Below are 13,805 nucleotides of genomic sequence, written 5' to 3'. Positions count from 1 at the left end.
CAAAAATACACGCACCCACCCCCTGGGTGTGAGGTCACTCAGCTTTGAGAATTTTATGGCCCTTTCATAGAAGATGGGTGGCACAGTGTGAAGTCTTGAAGTCACAGTTGGGAATCTATAATAATAAAAGCGTGATATGCTAACTAGACCGGACAGCCGAACGACCTCCCGGACAACCTTCCGGACGAAGCCGGGCTGCGAGGGCCGAGCCCCTTGCACGAATTTCATGCATCGGGCCTCTAGTGATATTTACAAAAGAACACCTGCCCCCAGGTATGTAGGTGGTGGATTACTCATCCATGCACAGTCCGTGGACGGTGTCCCCTGATCTCCAGGACATAAGGCTGTGGCATGTGCCGGTGTGAGAAAATACATGCACTTTGCAGGATTCCTTGAATTTGGCTTGTGTGATGTGGTATGGATTCAGAAGTAGGATATTCATCAGGCTCGTTCTCATTTTTTAAAAAATGTTTTTACTGATTTGAGAGAGAAGAAGGGAGAGGGAGAGAAACATTGATCCGTTGCCTCCTGCACGCTCCCTACTGGGAATGGAGCCTGCAACCCGGGCATGTGCCCTGACCGGAAATCGAACCAGCGACCTTTGGGTGCATGGGGTGATTGATGCTCAACCAACTGCACCACACGGGCCAGGGCTGTTTTCATTTCTTATATTAATATTTTTTCTCTTTGCTGAATCATACATAGTATTGAAGGGGAAGAATGTATATATTTTGACTACTTCTAACTTGGTCACTAATTCTCTATGTAGTTGCCATTTACCTGTATAGGTGGATGCATCTATTTTAAACTGTGCCCCAAACTAATTTTATCCAGATATAGGAAGTGTTTTTTCTTTTTCTTTTTAAAAACGAGTCTACCCTTTTCAGATGGTATTCCATGAATCTGTAGCTACTGTGATGTCTGCTAACAGCGGCATGGTGGGAAGTGGTAGGGAGATGAGGATGCTGCCTAGATCATAACGTGATTTCTTTTCTCGCCCGGGAATAAGAGTCAAGTCGGGGTTGTGAGATACCAGACATTTCCTGCCTTTATCGCCCACACTGAGAGGGCTTTTATTTCTCTTACTAGAGGCCCGGTGCACGAAATTCGCGCACAGGGGGAGGGGGTCTCTCAGCCCGGCCTGCACCGTCTTGCAGTCCGGGAGCCCTTGGGGGATGTCCGGGACCCTTTGCCCTTTACCACCCGCCTGCTCGCTGCTCCTTGCTCGGCTCGATGCTCCTTAGCACTGCTGCGGAGGCAGGAGAGGCTCCCGCCACCACCGCTGCGCTTTCAGGCATGAGCCCGCCTTCTGGCCGAGTGGCACTCCCCCTGTGGAAGCTCACTGACCATCGGGGGCAGCTCCTGTGTTGAGCGTATGCCCCCTGGTGGTCAGTGCGCATCATAACGACTGGTCGTTCTGCCATAACGGTCGCTTAGGCTTTTATCATATAGACTAGAGGTCCGGTGCACGACAATCATGAACTGGGGGGAGGGGGCGGTCCCTCAGCCTGGCCTGCACCCTCTCACAGTCCGGGACCCCTCAGGGGTTGTGCACCTGCCAGCTTAGGCCCACCCAGGCCCAAGCTGGCAGGTGGACATCCCCTGAAGGGTCCTTAGAGCTGCCACCAAGGTGGAAGAGGCTCCCACCGCTGCCATGGTGCTCGCCAGCCATGAGCCCGGCTTCTGGCTGAGCAGAGCTCCACCTGTGGGAGCACCCTGACCACCAGGGGGCAGCTCCTGCATTGAGTGTCTGCCAACTGGTGGTCAGTGCACGTCATAGCAACCGGTTCTGAAGTTTGGTCAATTTGCATATTAGGCTTTTATTATATAGGATGTTTGTATACACCGACTTGATCACGGAGACTTCCTGGACGTTACGATTTCTAAGCAGAGGTTTCATTCTGCGCCGATGCTATTTTAACTTTCTCACCAGCGGTCTTAAAGAAAAAGAGTATTCTCTCCCCTCCCCCTTCCTTCCCCGTTTGCCTCTTCTGTTCCTTCCGCCGATGCTGCCTTCCTTCCCGGCTTCTTCTCATCCTTTTCTTTTCACCCCTCGGCCCTTCTTTTCCTCCCTTCTCCCTCCGTGTGGCCTCTCACCAGCGCGTGTCACAGCTCAGGTTGCTTGTGGACGGTGCGCCTGTATTAAACGCCAGCTCATGGCTCCTTCAGTTGGTGTTTTGCTTAACTTTAGAGACTCTGGTGCTGCGCTGATCTGGGAAAAAATTGAAGAGCCGTCCATAGATTGCCACGAGTTTGAGGAGCTCTTTTCCAAAACCGCAGTAAAGGAGAGGAAGAAGCCGATTTCTGACACCATCTCGAAGACCAAGGCTAAGCAAGTGAGTACTTGGGCGTGTTTCCTCAACGTGGCCAGTGTTTCGGGCCTGATTGTGACCTTTCGTTAAAAGGGTTGTTTGGAGAGTTCATTCGTTACCTTATTCTGATCATCTGTGGAAATCAAAAACTCATTCATGCAAAAAAGAAAGGAAGGACTTTTGCTCCTTAATGGAATCTAAATTCTATTTAGAGCAGGGGACGGGGACGTGTGTTCTCAACTCGCCTTCCCTCCAAGGTTCCGCACTCTGTTCCCTGCCTCCGTGTCTCTGATCCACTCCGTTCGTCAGTTTATTTCGTTAATTAGATTCCACAGTGGAGGGCGATCACGTGGTACTGGTCTTTCTCTGACTGGCTTATGCCACTTAGCATGATCTGGAAACAGCCCAAGTGCCCATCGGTAGATGAGTGGATAAAAAAGCTATGGTACATTTATGCCATGGAATACTATGCAGAAAAAAAAAAGAGAGAGAGAGAGAGGACTCTCTTACCCTTTAAGACAACATGGAGGGACCTGGAGAGTATCATGCTAAGTGAAATATATACACACACACACACACACACACACACACACACACATACATATACATACATTTAAAAGCGTTTCTAGGTGCTTCTTGAATCATTTATTCTCATTGCTCAGTTTTCTTCCTGGCAACATGTTCCATATATTTTGTTCCCTTTTTACCCCCAGGAAATATCGTTCCCTGTGTTCTGTATTTACCACGAGTATCCTAACCCTTATGTTCCTGAGTCTCTTTCCTTTGCTTTTCTCTCTTATCTAATGTGATATGATAGGCCACACGATGGACTTAAAAGCCTGCTTTAGACATCTTTTTCGTACACTCACAAACTTTCTTTGTAGCCAGGCCACTGAGCTTCTAATGTTTCTAGAGCAGGGGTGGGCAAACTTTTTGACTCGAGGGCCACAATGGGTTCTTAAACTGGACCGGAGGGCCGGAACAAAAGCATGGATGGAGTGTTTGTGTGAACTAATATAAATTCAAAGTAAACATCATTATGTAAAAGGGTAGGGTCTTTTTTTTTTTTTTTTTTTAGTTTTATTCATTTCAAACAGGCCGGATCTGGCCCGCGGGCCGTAGTTTGCCCACGGCTGTTCTAGAGGAACAAGTACCGAGCTCTTAACTGTGCTGAGCATCTTGCGTCGTTCCATCATCTGCACTCTTTCCTGTATTCCATACTGAGTCTCAATGAGCATTTCAGTCTTGCAGCCGGCATCGCATGCAGAATTACAGAATGGGTGTTCAACACATGACTCATTCCACAGAGCAATGAATTTCTGGTTTGTTTTGGGTTGGTGCTCTTTTTTCTTCATCCAACTGAATAAGTCATGTCTGCCATTCTCCCGCATACTAGTATGGTTTCACAGATTTCACTGCCTGTTTTAATAGCCGTGCGGCTCCCCGCTCGTAATAGCCTTCTATAGGTTTTTCTTTTCACTGGGCCACCCAGGACTTGATGGAACATGTTATTGTCTTCCCTGTGTGGTCTTGCTGCTCTGCCCCTATATTTATTTTATCTTTTCCGTGTTTACTTCCACCAACATTGTATTTTTAAACTGTGATCGTTGTCGGTTTCTAGTGGTTTAGGTATGGCCCTTGCTTCTTTTATTCACCAACTTCCACGGACACTTAAGAAACTCGAGTTATTAGAAAACCATTGCATAGGGGCCCAGCATCTTTTTAAGTGTTCTTCTCAAAGCACGCAGATCCATCTCTCTTGCTAAGAGTATTTTATTGAATTTTTTTTTTAATGACACAGAAGTCATTTGAAGGGATGTACGTAGGATCTTTATATGAAGACTCTTGCTAAGGTTCGCAGGAAGGCTGACATTGGAAAAGATATTCCTTATTCTAGAAAGCTCTATGTAGTCGTCTTGGACTAGGCCTCAGGATCCCTTGTTACTTAGGGGTGATACCATACTATTCCATCCCTCCTCTTCCTGTATTTTCACACAAGGAGGTGGAGGGGGCGGATCCGAAATATTGTGCATTGATCTATTCCCAGTCCTGACAACCCAAGTGGGCCATTCCCGTGATGTGATCAGAAGTGGGTTTCTGACAACTATCGGGATACCTGCCTGTGACCATCTGTGTATTTCATGGTCTCTTCAAAGCAGCGGTTCTCAACCTGTGGGTCGTGACCCCTTGGGCGGTCGAACGACCCTTTCACAGGGGTCGCCTAAGACCATCCTGCATATCAGGTATTTACATGACGATTCATCACAGTAGCAACATGACAGTGATGAAGTAGCCACAAAAATAATGTTATGGTTGGGGGTCACCACATGAGGAACTGTATTTAAAGGGCCAGAAGGTTGAGAACCACTGCTTTAAAGCCTGGGGTGAGTCACCTTTTGGGTGGCTGAAGAGATGTGGGTAGGGATAGAATTGCTAACGTGCCTGAATTCATCCCCACCCCCCGCCCTGGGTCCTTTAATTAATAAGGCATATTTAACGCATTGAGAGTTGTGATCATCGGTTCATTACTTTTCATTCATTCCAGCCAGACTAGCCTTTAACCCATAGTATCGGCTGGTTTTTCTAGGTGTGTGTGTGGGGGGGGCGGAGGGGGGCGGGCAGGAATAAAAGGCCGATGACAGCCATCCCCCCTACCCTCGCCATGCTTCCTCCCTTCTTCCCGGTGACCCCTGAAAAGGGGAGGAAAGTGGGGGGAGGGCCAAATGGTCCCCACTGGACAGCTCTTCTTTAGGGGAAGATAGCCAGTGTGTAGCGAACTTCCAGGAAAGGGGACCCCGTGGAGAAGAAAGGGGGCGAGGCCTTAGAAGGGTGAGTGAGTGCCTTCTGTACGGACGCCAACTGTGTCTCTTTCAGCCCAGTCCGGTCTGAGTTTGCACGTGTGTTTCTCTTCTCCCCCAGAGACATACGTTACGCTTGTCATAATTGTGCTGCTGGAGAATAATCGTATGTCTTCTGCTTTCGATGTAGAAAAACCTTCTGTTGTTACCAAAAGGATATGTGCGTATCCATCTCCCCATAGATGAGTTCCGGTTAGAAATAGTGATGAGTCAGATGAGTATAATGCCTGTTTTTCCGTGGTCCTCCTGAGGGAACTGGCTTCTTCTCTTCTCTGTTGTCTAGCTTCCTGGCTCCATTCCCCAGCCGGGTTTGTCAAACCAATCGTACCGACTCCAATCAATCTCTGTTCTGCCTCTACCTCAGTTACTAGTGTTTTGGCTTCCAGTTCAAAAATTGGAAAGGGAGGAAAAGAGGAAGCCTGCGATATTGCAATAAATCAAGAATGGTTCCTGACTGTCCCAGGATTACCTCCCCACCGCCCCCTAAACAAAGCCTGGATGTCATTGTTACGTGACTAAATAGAGGGACTTCTAGGCCGTATCTGTCTGAGAGGAAGTTACAGAGTATTTTTAAAATCGCCATGATACTCATGGGCTTTCCTTTTAAAAACATCTTTTCGCCCTCGCTGGTGTGGCTCAGTGGATAGAGCGTCAGCCTGTGGACTGAGGGTCCCGGGGTCTATTCCAGTCAAGGGCACACATCCGGGTTTCTGGGCTCCATTCCCGGTGGGGGAGGGGTTGTGCAGGTGGCAGCTGATCGATGTTTCTCTCTCATCGATGTTTCTAACTCTCTATCCCTCTCCCTTCCTCTCTGTAAAAAAATCAATAAAATATATATTTAAAAAATTGCATGTGTAAGAATGCTTACAGTAGCACTGGTGGTAATACTTCTAAACTGAAAAACATTCCAAATATTCATCATGATTAAAATGGAAGAATAAATTGTGTTATAACGACACCGGGGAATAGTATACAGCAATGAAAAATAATCACCTACCATTTTACTCAGCCATATTGGTGGATTTCATAGACAAAGCCCAATATCAACAGGATGTGTCCACTTATCTGATGTATCAATAGAAGTCAGAATGAGACTTTGAGGGGAAGTATTGATAGGAGAGAGGTATGAATGGAGCCTTCAGGGAGGCTAGTCATGTTTTGTGTAAGGATCCGAGTGATGATTACAAGTGTATATACATACGCAAAAATTAAACTATTTATTTGACTTTTCTTTACTTTATTATAGTTGTAATTAAATATTTGTTGTAAACAATAACCGCTTTAGAAAAAACGATTATTGAAAAGCAATTTGATACTTTGGGACCATAGAGTTAGAAGATATCTTCCAGGAGATGAGTAATGAATGATTGGACTGTTGTTGGATGAGAATGTGCCAGAACGTGCACAGTTAGCACAGCTGTCTGTCCCTTTAAATGGAATTGTTGAAGGAAGGAAAAATGCGAGGCATACCATCCTTGAAAATGGTGCCGCCGCAAAGAACGCCATTTGTCTTTAAAGACTTAAAAAAAAAAATCACATATTGAAGCTTTTATTCCCTAAAAAATGAGCATCATAAATTAGATCACTGACAAGTCAATGTTTATTTCTCTTTTACTTCCAAACTCTAGGAGGTCTTTGGGAAACGCACCAGTTGCTTAGCCAATATGTCATTTCCAGAAATAGATCGGAGACTTGCGAGAAAGCTGGAACTGTGTTCCTCGGATGGCTAGGATCAAATGCAATTTTCACCCTCGTCGCTCTTCACGGTGCGAAAGGCACCGTGCTGTTCAGTGGCTAGAGCCAGGAACCAAGCCTCTGTCTATAGAAGAGCCAAAAAAGTCACATCGTGCTAATGGCTAAGGGGCAGGAGGAAAAGCAGAGGGTTGAATAGGCCACAAACGGGATGACCATTTACTGAATCACCAAACGTTTACGATGCAGTCTCTATTCCGTAAACTGATGCGAGGTGGTCCCTCATTTCCCCGAATATTTCATTTCTTCCTTGTAACACTGGCCTTTTCAAAAATCAGAATCAATCACTGGTATTTGGTTGTGCTGTAACTACAAAGGAAGGGAACTTTTTTGGGGTTTTGTTTATTTTTCTTATTTTCCCTGAAACTCGTAACATGGAGGGCAGACTATTTAGACAGGGATGTCAATCTCAGGTTTGCTTTGCAGCCAGCAACTTGAAAAATAAAAGTGTTCTCTCTATGGTTTATCTGCCTTGCACTGTGTCTGATCGCACGGAATATTGAGAAATAGGGAATGAGACCCAGTGTGTGAAAGTCTTTGGCCAGAGTAGGCTCTTCATACTGAAGGTTAGGGGTGGAGCAGGGCTGGGGCTCAGACTGTGAACTCGATGAGTGTGTGACCTTGAACAGGGCAATTTAGCTAAAAAAATGTGGATAGTAAAAGGCGCTCCAGCATTAATTTTTTTTTGGAAGTGATTACAAAAATCCATACGATATAGCCCTTTATTTTTTTTTTCTAAATATATTTTTATTGATTTCAGAAAGGAAGGGAGAGAGAGAGACTGAAGCATCAATGATGAGAGAAATCATGGATTGGCTGCCTCCTGCACACCCCGTACTGGGGACAGAGCCCGAATCCCGGGCAGGTGCCCTTGACCGGAATCGAACCTGGGACCTTTTGGTCCACAGGCTGACGCTCTATCCACTGAGCCAAACCGGCTAGGGCTAGCCCTTTATTCTTATGTGCCAAGTAATGTTTTAGCAAAACGTATTTGTCATAAAATACCAAGAATGCATGTAAAAATGGTCTCAGTAAGAGCCTTATTCATTTGGGGTTGCCAGTAGCCTTATCATTTCATCTGTATCGTATCTTTTATTTGTGACAGTTGACATCAGTCCTCAAAATATGCTGATGTCCCTATTCTGTCGACACCTTTGATATCTAACTAATATCATGAAACATAGATGTTTTACTCACACTTTAATACTTCTGATCTTAGCCTGTGAATTCCCAGCTAAGAACGCTACGTTACGTTAACGGTGGAGATAGTGCAAATATCTATAAAACCAGATTTTTAGCAGGAATTCCGGAGAGAAAAATACAGCCCCGTGAACGTGCATGCCCTTGGGCGGATGACACATAGTTTTTTGATTGGCAAGATGTTTGAAGTGATGAAGGGCCAAATTATATCTTGCATGTATGACTTCTACATGACAAAACTGGCAAAATGCTGTGTCTAATGAATATAAAAGAGAAGGTTGTGTGTTGTTTTAAATTCCAGGAATTTCAACATCTCTGTGTGTTTTCACTGTGCTCACAGAGTGGAAAGAGATGGGTAGTTGTGATAGTTCGTTTTAATTAGAAAAACATTTTATTTTAAGAGCTTAGTGGTATTTATGTTCAACTTTTTATTCCATGTTACGGTAATATTTAAAAAAAATAAAATACAAAATTTGGAAGTGCAACCTATTAGAATAATATTTTTATGAAAATATAACCTAATGTCATTTTTTTCTTCCTCAGTTTACTTATGATCATGTTCTACTTTTTATCGGTTTTGTTTTGTTTTGTTTTGCTTTGTCAGAATCATCCTAACTGCTTCAGTGTAAGCTAAGAAAGGAGCAGTTGATATCAGTAAGGAATTGCGTTTCTAATTCTTTTACACTTGTCCCTTTAAATGAAAAGGAGAGGCCCGGTGCACTGATTCGTGCACTGGTGGGACATCTCGGCCTGGCCTCTGCCCTCTCGCAATCTGGGACCCCTCGGGGGATGTCACACTGCTAGTTTCAGCCCCATCCCCTCAGGCCAGGCCGAGGGACCCCACTGGTGCACAAATCCACGCACCAGGCCTCTGGTATGCATATAAGATCTTTGGTTAATCTCTTCCCACTCTCCCCCCTTCCTTCTGAGATTTATCAGTCTGTTCCATGTTTCCATGCCTGGGTGTTGAGCATCTGCCCTCTGGTGGTCAAGTGCGTGTCATAGCTACTGGTCGAACGGTCGGACGGTCGCTTAGGCTTTTATATATATAGATATCAAAAAGCCCAATATTATTTTGTGTTTCTCTGTCAGTGGATTCTTCTGGTGCATGGGGTGCTCTGTTATCTCAAGGATGCTGCACCATCTGTATGTGTGTGTAAGGGGAGTGTGGCCAACGGGGCCTAGAGCAGGGGAACAGGTGAGCTTTGGAGTCAGGCAGAGGTGAGTGGAAATCCCAGCCCAACCCATGTTGTCATGGCTTTCAGCCATTTCCCATTCTTAGCCTTGCTTCCTTCTCTGTCAACGGACACATGCTAGTTAATATTTTGGCAGATGTATTTGAGTACATTACATACACCAAGCTAAGAGGCTGTTTCATTGCTCTCTTCAACTTGAATTTATTTAGAACAAACCTGTGCCTTGGCTTTGCTTTTTAAATATATTTTTATTGATTTCAGAGAGGAAGGGAGAGGGAGCTAGAACATCAGTGATGAGAGAGGTCCACTGATTGGCTGCCTCCTGCACACCCCCTGCTGAGGAATATTCTACAGATAGGGGAATTGAGAGCCATTAAAGAACTCTTCTAAAGTTACCTAGCTGCTCCTTTAGGCAAAGACATGGGCTGAGATACAGATTTCTTACCTCCACACAGGTCAAATCATTGACTTCTAGCTTCTTAATCTGTGGGGGATGCCAACTATCTCCCCAATCAGCAAACTACCTGTTTTGTGTCCCAGATTGTGCTGAGTCTGCCCAAGTAGACAGGCTTGTCTGGTGCCAACCAGATAGTCTGGAGATATCCCTCCTGGGTATGGCCAGTGTCAATGTCTTCTCTGGTCTGCAGGGCCTTGGAATGCAGTTGGATGCCTGTGAGGCCGGCCACCCTGCCCTGAGGCTTAGTGCTAATTGCAAGAGGAGAAGGTGGTAGAGTAAATAAGGCTGCAGGCCTCTTTTCTTGTGTGAGTTGACTTCAAAACCCACCCAAACCCTGATAACCTCTTGCTCTGCAAAATCTCATACAGGCATTCTTTACTTTGGAGTGTAGACTCGTTCGGATTTAAGATGTTTGCTGTTTGCACGAACTGGTATCAGGCAGTACCAAGAAAGCTCTTGGTTCCCGATTCTCATTGGGTCAAAAAAAATCTAGAGATGACCCTATCTTTCCAAAGGAAAACTATTTGAATCCAAATCAAAGTTGTGGGATGACCCACAGGATGTGTGTCTCAAGAGATCTTAGAGAACCAGCACTTTGTATGTTTGCTACACGATGGGGAGTAATCATTGTGTGGGTTGTTTTCTCTTCATTCTAGATTTTGCCAAACTTTATTTGGTTTATTCCTTATCACTTTCTATCATTGCTTGTCTTCCTCTTGTTGGAATAAGCTCAGGTGCTTTTATAGCCTGATCCATAATAATAATAAAAGCATAATATGCTAATTAGACTGGACAGCTGAACAACCTTCCAGACGACCTTCCGGACGGAGCCAGGGCTGCGAGGGCCAAGCCCCTTGCACGAATTTCGTGCGTCAGGCCTCTAGTAAAATATAACTGCTAGTCATTGGATCACTAACACCAACACCTTGCATTTGCAAGATGTTTTATACTTTAAAATTTTTTCTCATTACATATTCTGTTGTCTCAAGTTATGGGAATGTCACATATGGACTATTAAGTATATTCTACATATAGGGGGATTGAGGTCTATTAGTTAAAGAACTTGTCCAAAGTTACCTACCTGCTCATTTAGGCAAAGACATGGGCTGAACTACAGCTCTCTTACCTCCACACAGGTCAAATCATTGGCAGTTCGGAGTCTGGGAGTTCTACCCTGTCTGCCTCCCCTTCCATTCTTAAACCTCTTGTTTAGTTTGGGCTTCTTATTTCATATTTGCTCGTCCTCTCCTGTTACGTTCTCATTAGAGTGCTTTCGGCTGCTCTTTTCATCTGTTGCTCCTCGATTGTACTGTACTCCACTGGATATCCTGCCCTGTGCTCGAATATCTGTGTGCGAAACGGCAATTTTTACATCCTCTCCTTCTGCTTTGGAATTCACCGGTCCCTAATCTCTATAGCTGACTCTTCTTATCTTACCCTACTCCTTGGATCTGGCCACGTACCCCTCTAATCTAAGATTCAGTTTCCAGCAAGGATGTGTGTGTGCCAAGCCCTTTTGGAGGAGAGCGGTGCGCGCTTCTTGACCGGGTGGGGATTAGGAAACAAAACCGTTGGTGTGGTTCTGCATTTAGACCAGGAGAAGGTTCCTCAGTGTCTTTCTTTAGTGCGTGATTCTACCAGATCGTAAGAAACTGCAAGAAACTTCCAAGTTTTTGGTTTATTGGGGTGTCGTAGGTCTGATTTTATTTTCTTCCAGGGCCTGGTATGGCACCTGTTCAAAGCAGATGCGTGATTGGCCGTGTAGGATGCCAGGGCAGATAATGAGAAATTGTTTGCAACCACTGGAAAAGGACTTTGAACCGATAATGGTCTTAATTTCTTAGGAAATTACGTGAGAGGAAGGAAAAAAGAATTAATTATCTTGTAGGATTAAACTCAGTAATGAAAAGTTGACAGGTATTTCATTCTTGAGCAAACATTTAAAAATGCTTTCCTAAGTGTCTTTTATAGCTATTACCAGAGGCCCAGTGCACGGATTCGTGCACCAGTGGGCTCCCTCGGCCTGGCCTGCATCCTCTCGCATCCGGGACCCCTTGGGGGATGTTGGACTGCCAGTTTCCGCCCCATCCCTGCAGGCCAGGCTGAGGGACCCCACCGGTGCATGAATCCCTGCACTGGGCTCTAGTCTGCATATAAGATCTTTAGTTAATCTCTTCTTGCCCTCCCCCCTCCCCGCTTCCCTCTGAGATTCATCAGTCTGTTCCATGTTTCCATGCCTGTGTGTTGAGCATCTGCCTCCTGGTGGGCAGTGTGCATCATAGCTACTGGTCGAGCGGTTGAGCGGTTGCTTAGGCTTTTATATATATAGATTATTGCAATGAAGACACTATTCGCTGGGTCTATTCCTAAGAGTGTCAAGCGCATTATCCTTCTGAATATCCACTACAGACTTTGAAGTTGATGCTGTCATTTTTTTTTTAGATGAGAGAACTGAGGCTTTAGGGTGTTGGAGTAGCTTTTCCAGAAGCCCCCATCCAGGCCTAGGAATCAGAACCTGCATTAAAAAAAGATCCCAGATGACCGAAGTGCCTAGTAAAGTTGGAGAAACACTGCTTTATTTTTACAGAGTTCTTGTTCATAATCCCTACACAGCCCTGCCTCTCAGGGGAGTCTACGATAAATGCTTTGTTAAGAAGATTAGCTGACTCTGATGTGAATTCGGGTCATTGGAAATAGACTTTTTTCTTGGTTACATGTCCTAATTTTGTAGATTTCAAATTCGTTATTTCTGCATTTTCCGTTTTTTCAGCTGAGGGTTCTGAGATCATCTTGGGTTTTTTTTATTTATTTAATCTTTGTCGTTGAAAGTATTACATCGGTCCTCCTTTTCCCCCGTTAACCTCTTCCAGCCCACTCCTGTCTGCCCCCCGCCCCCCCCCCCCCCCTCAGGCCCTCACCACCCCATTGTCTGTGTCCCTGGGTTATGCATATCTGCATACAAGTTCATTGGTTGATCTCTTCCCACCCACCCTCCCCTGCCTTCTCTCCGAGGTTCAACAGTCTGTTCATGCTTCTATGACTCTGCGTCTATAGGGCTGCAAATTATCAAATGTGAAGTTGTTATTTTCCAGAGACCCAACTGATTTCCTAAACTATGACAAATCTTACTTGTTGACTTACCCAGCTCTTAAGACTGGTAAAGCGCCTGCCATTCAGGGTAATGGGAACACTCAGAGGGGGTGGTGTGTGGAAGTGGTGGATTTTGAAGTTTTATAATATACAACCCCAGAGCTCTTTTCAAACCCTTCTTGAATACTTTATATAATGACTTGATTTGTTCCTCGTTTAGGATTAAACAACATGTTATTAAGCATATCGTTGGCGTTCACATGGACATTTCCCCCTTTTCTTTCTTGAGCAGGTTGTCAAGTTATTAAGCAACAAAAGATCGCAAGCGGTTGGAATATTAATGTCTAGCCTCCACTTGGATATGAAAGACATACAACATGGTAAGTCTAAACATAAAAATTGAGCTTTTGGATATTACTGTGTGGGCTGAAGAGCATGCTGTTTGGTGGTAAAATGATTTCAGACTTAGAGGTGCCGTGTATATGGAGGTTGGTATGTTTCCCCTAAGACTTAGGGCCTAAGTGCTCCCAAACTTCCTCTCATGCTTGTTGCTGGAACATTTACTATTCATGGGACTTTTCTGTTGTTTCTGTCTCATGATTCCCATGAGACATGTTTAGTCTGCATTAATATACATTTTTTATTTATTTTTAATATACCTTTATTGATTTCAGAGAGGAAGGGAGAGGGAGAGAGAGAGAAACATCAGTGATGAGAGAGAATCATGGATCGGCTGCCTCCTGCACGCCCCCGAGTGGGGATTGAGCCTGCAACCCTGGCATGTGCCCTGACTGGGAATGGAAACTTGACCTCCGGGTTCATAGGTCAACGCTCAACCCCCGAGCCACACCGGCTGGGCAATAGATATTTAAATTTTAATTCCTTAGAAGTACTAGCCCCACTGTCCTCTTTAATGAATGAGATTATATCTGAGGTGTTG

At 45.0% G+C, this 13,805-nt stretch overlaps 1 protein-coding gene across 1 annotated transcript in view; it reads left to right on the top strand.

Moving 5' to 3' along the window:
* FMN2 (formin 2) overlaps positions 1-13,805 on the top strand; it is a 127,193-nt gene that overhangs the window by 34,839 nt on the left and 78,549 nt on the right. Inside the window, 2 exon segments of the mRNA XM_070401278.1 lie at positions 2,192-2,336; positions 13,158-13,245. Coding sequence (XP_070257379.1) covers positions 2,192-2,336; positions 13,158-13,245 — 233 coding nt within the window.

Source organism: Myotis yumanensis, unplaced genomic scaffold (genome assembly GCF_028538775.1).
Source record: "Myotis yumanensis isolate MYYU_CA2020_CCGP unplaced genomic scaffold, mMyoYum1.0.hap1 SCAF_22, whole genome shotgun sequence".
Lineage (NCBI taxonomy): Eukaryota > Metazoa > Chordata > Mammalia > Chiroptera > Vespertilionidae > Myotis > Myotis yumanensis.
Note: the sequence above shows the minus strand (reverse complement) of the source record. Positions and strands in the feature narration are given on the sequence as shown.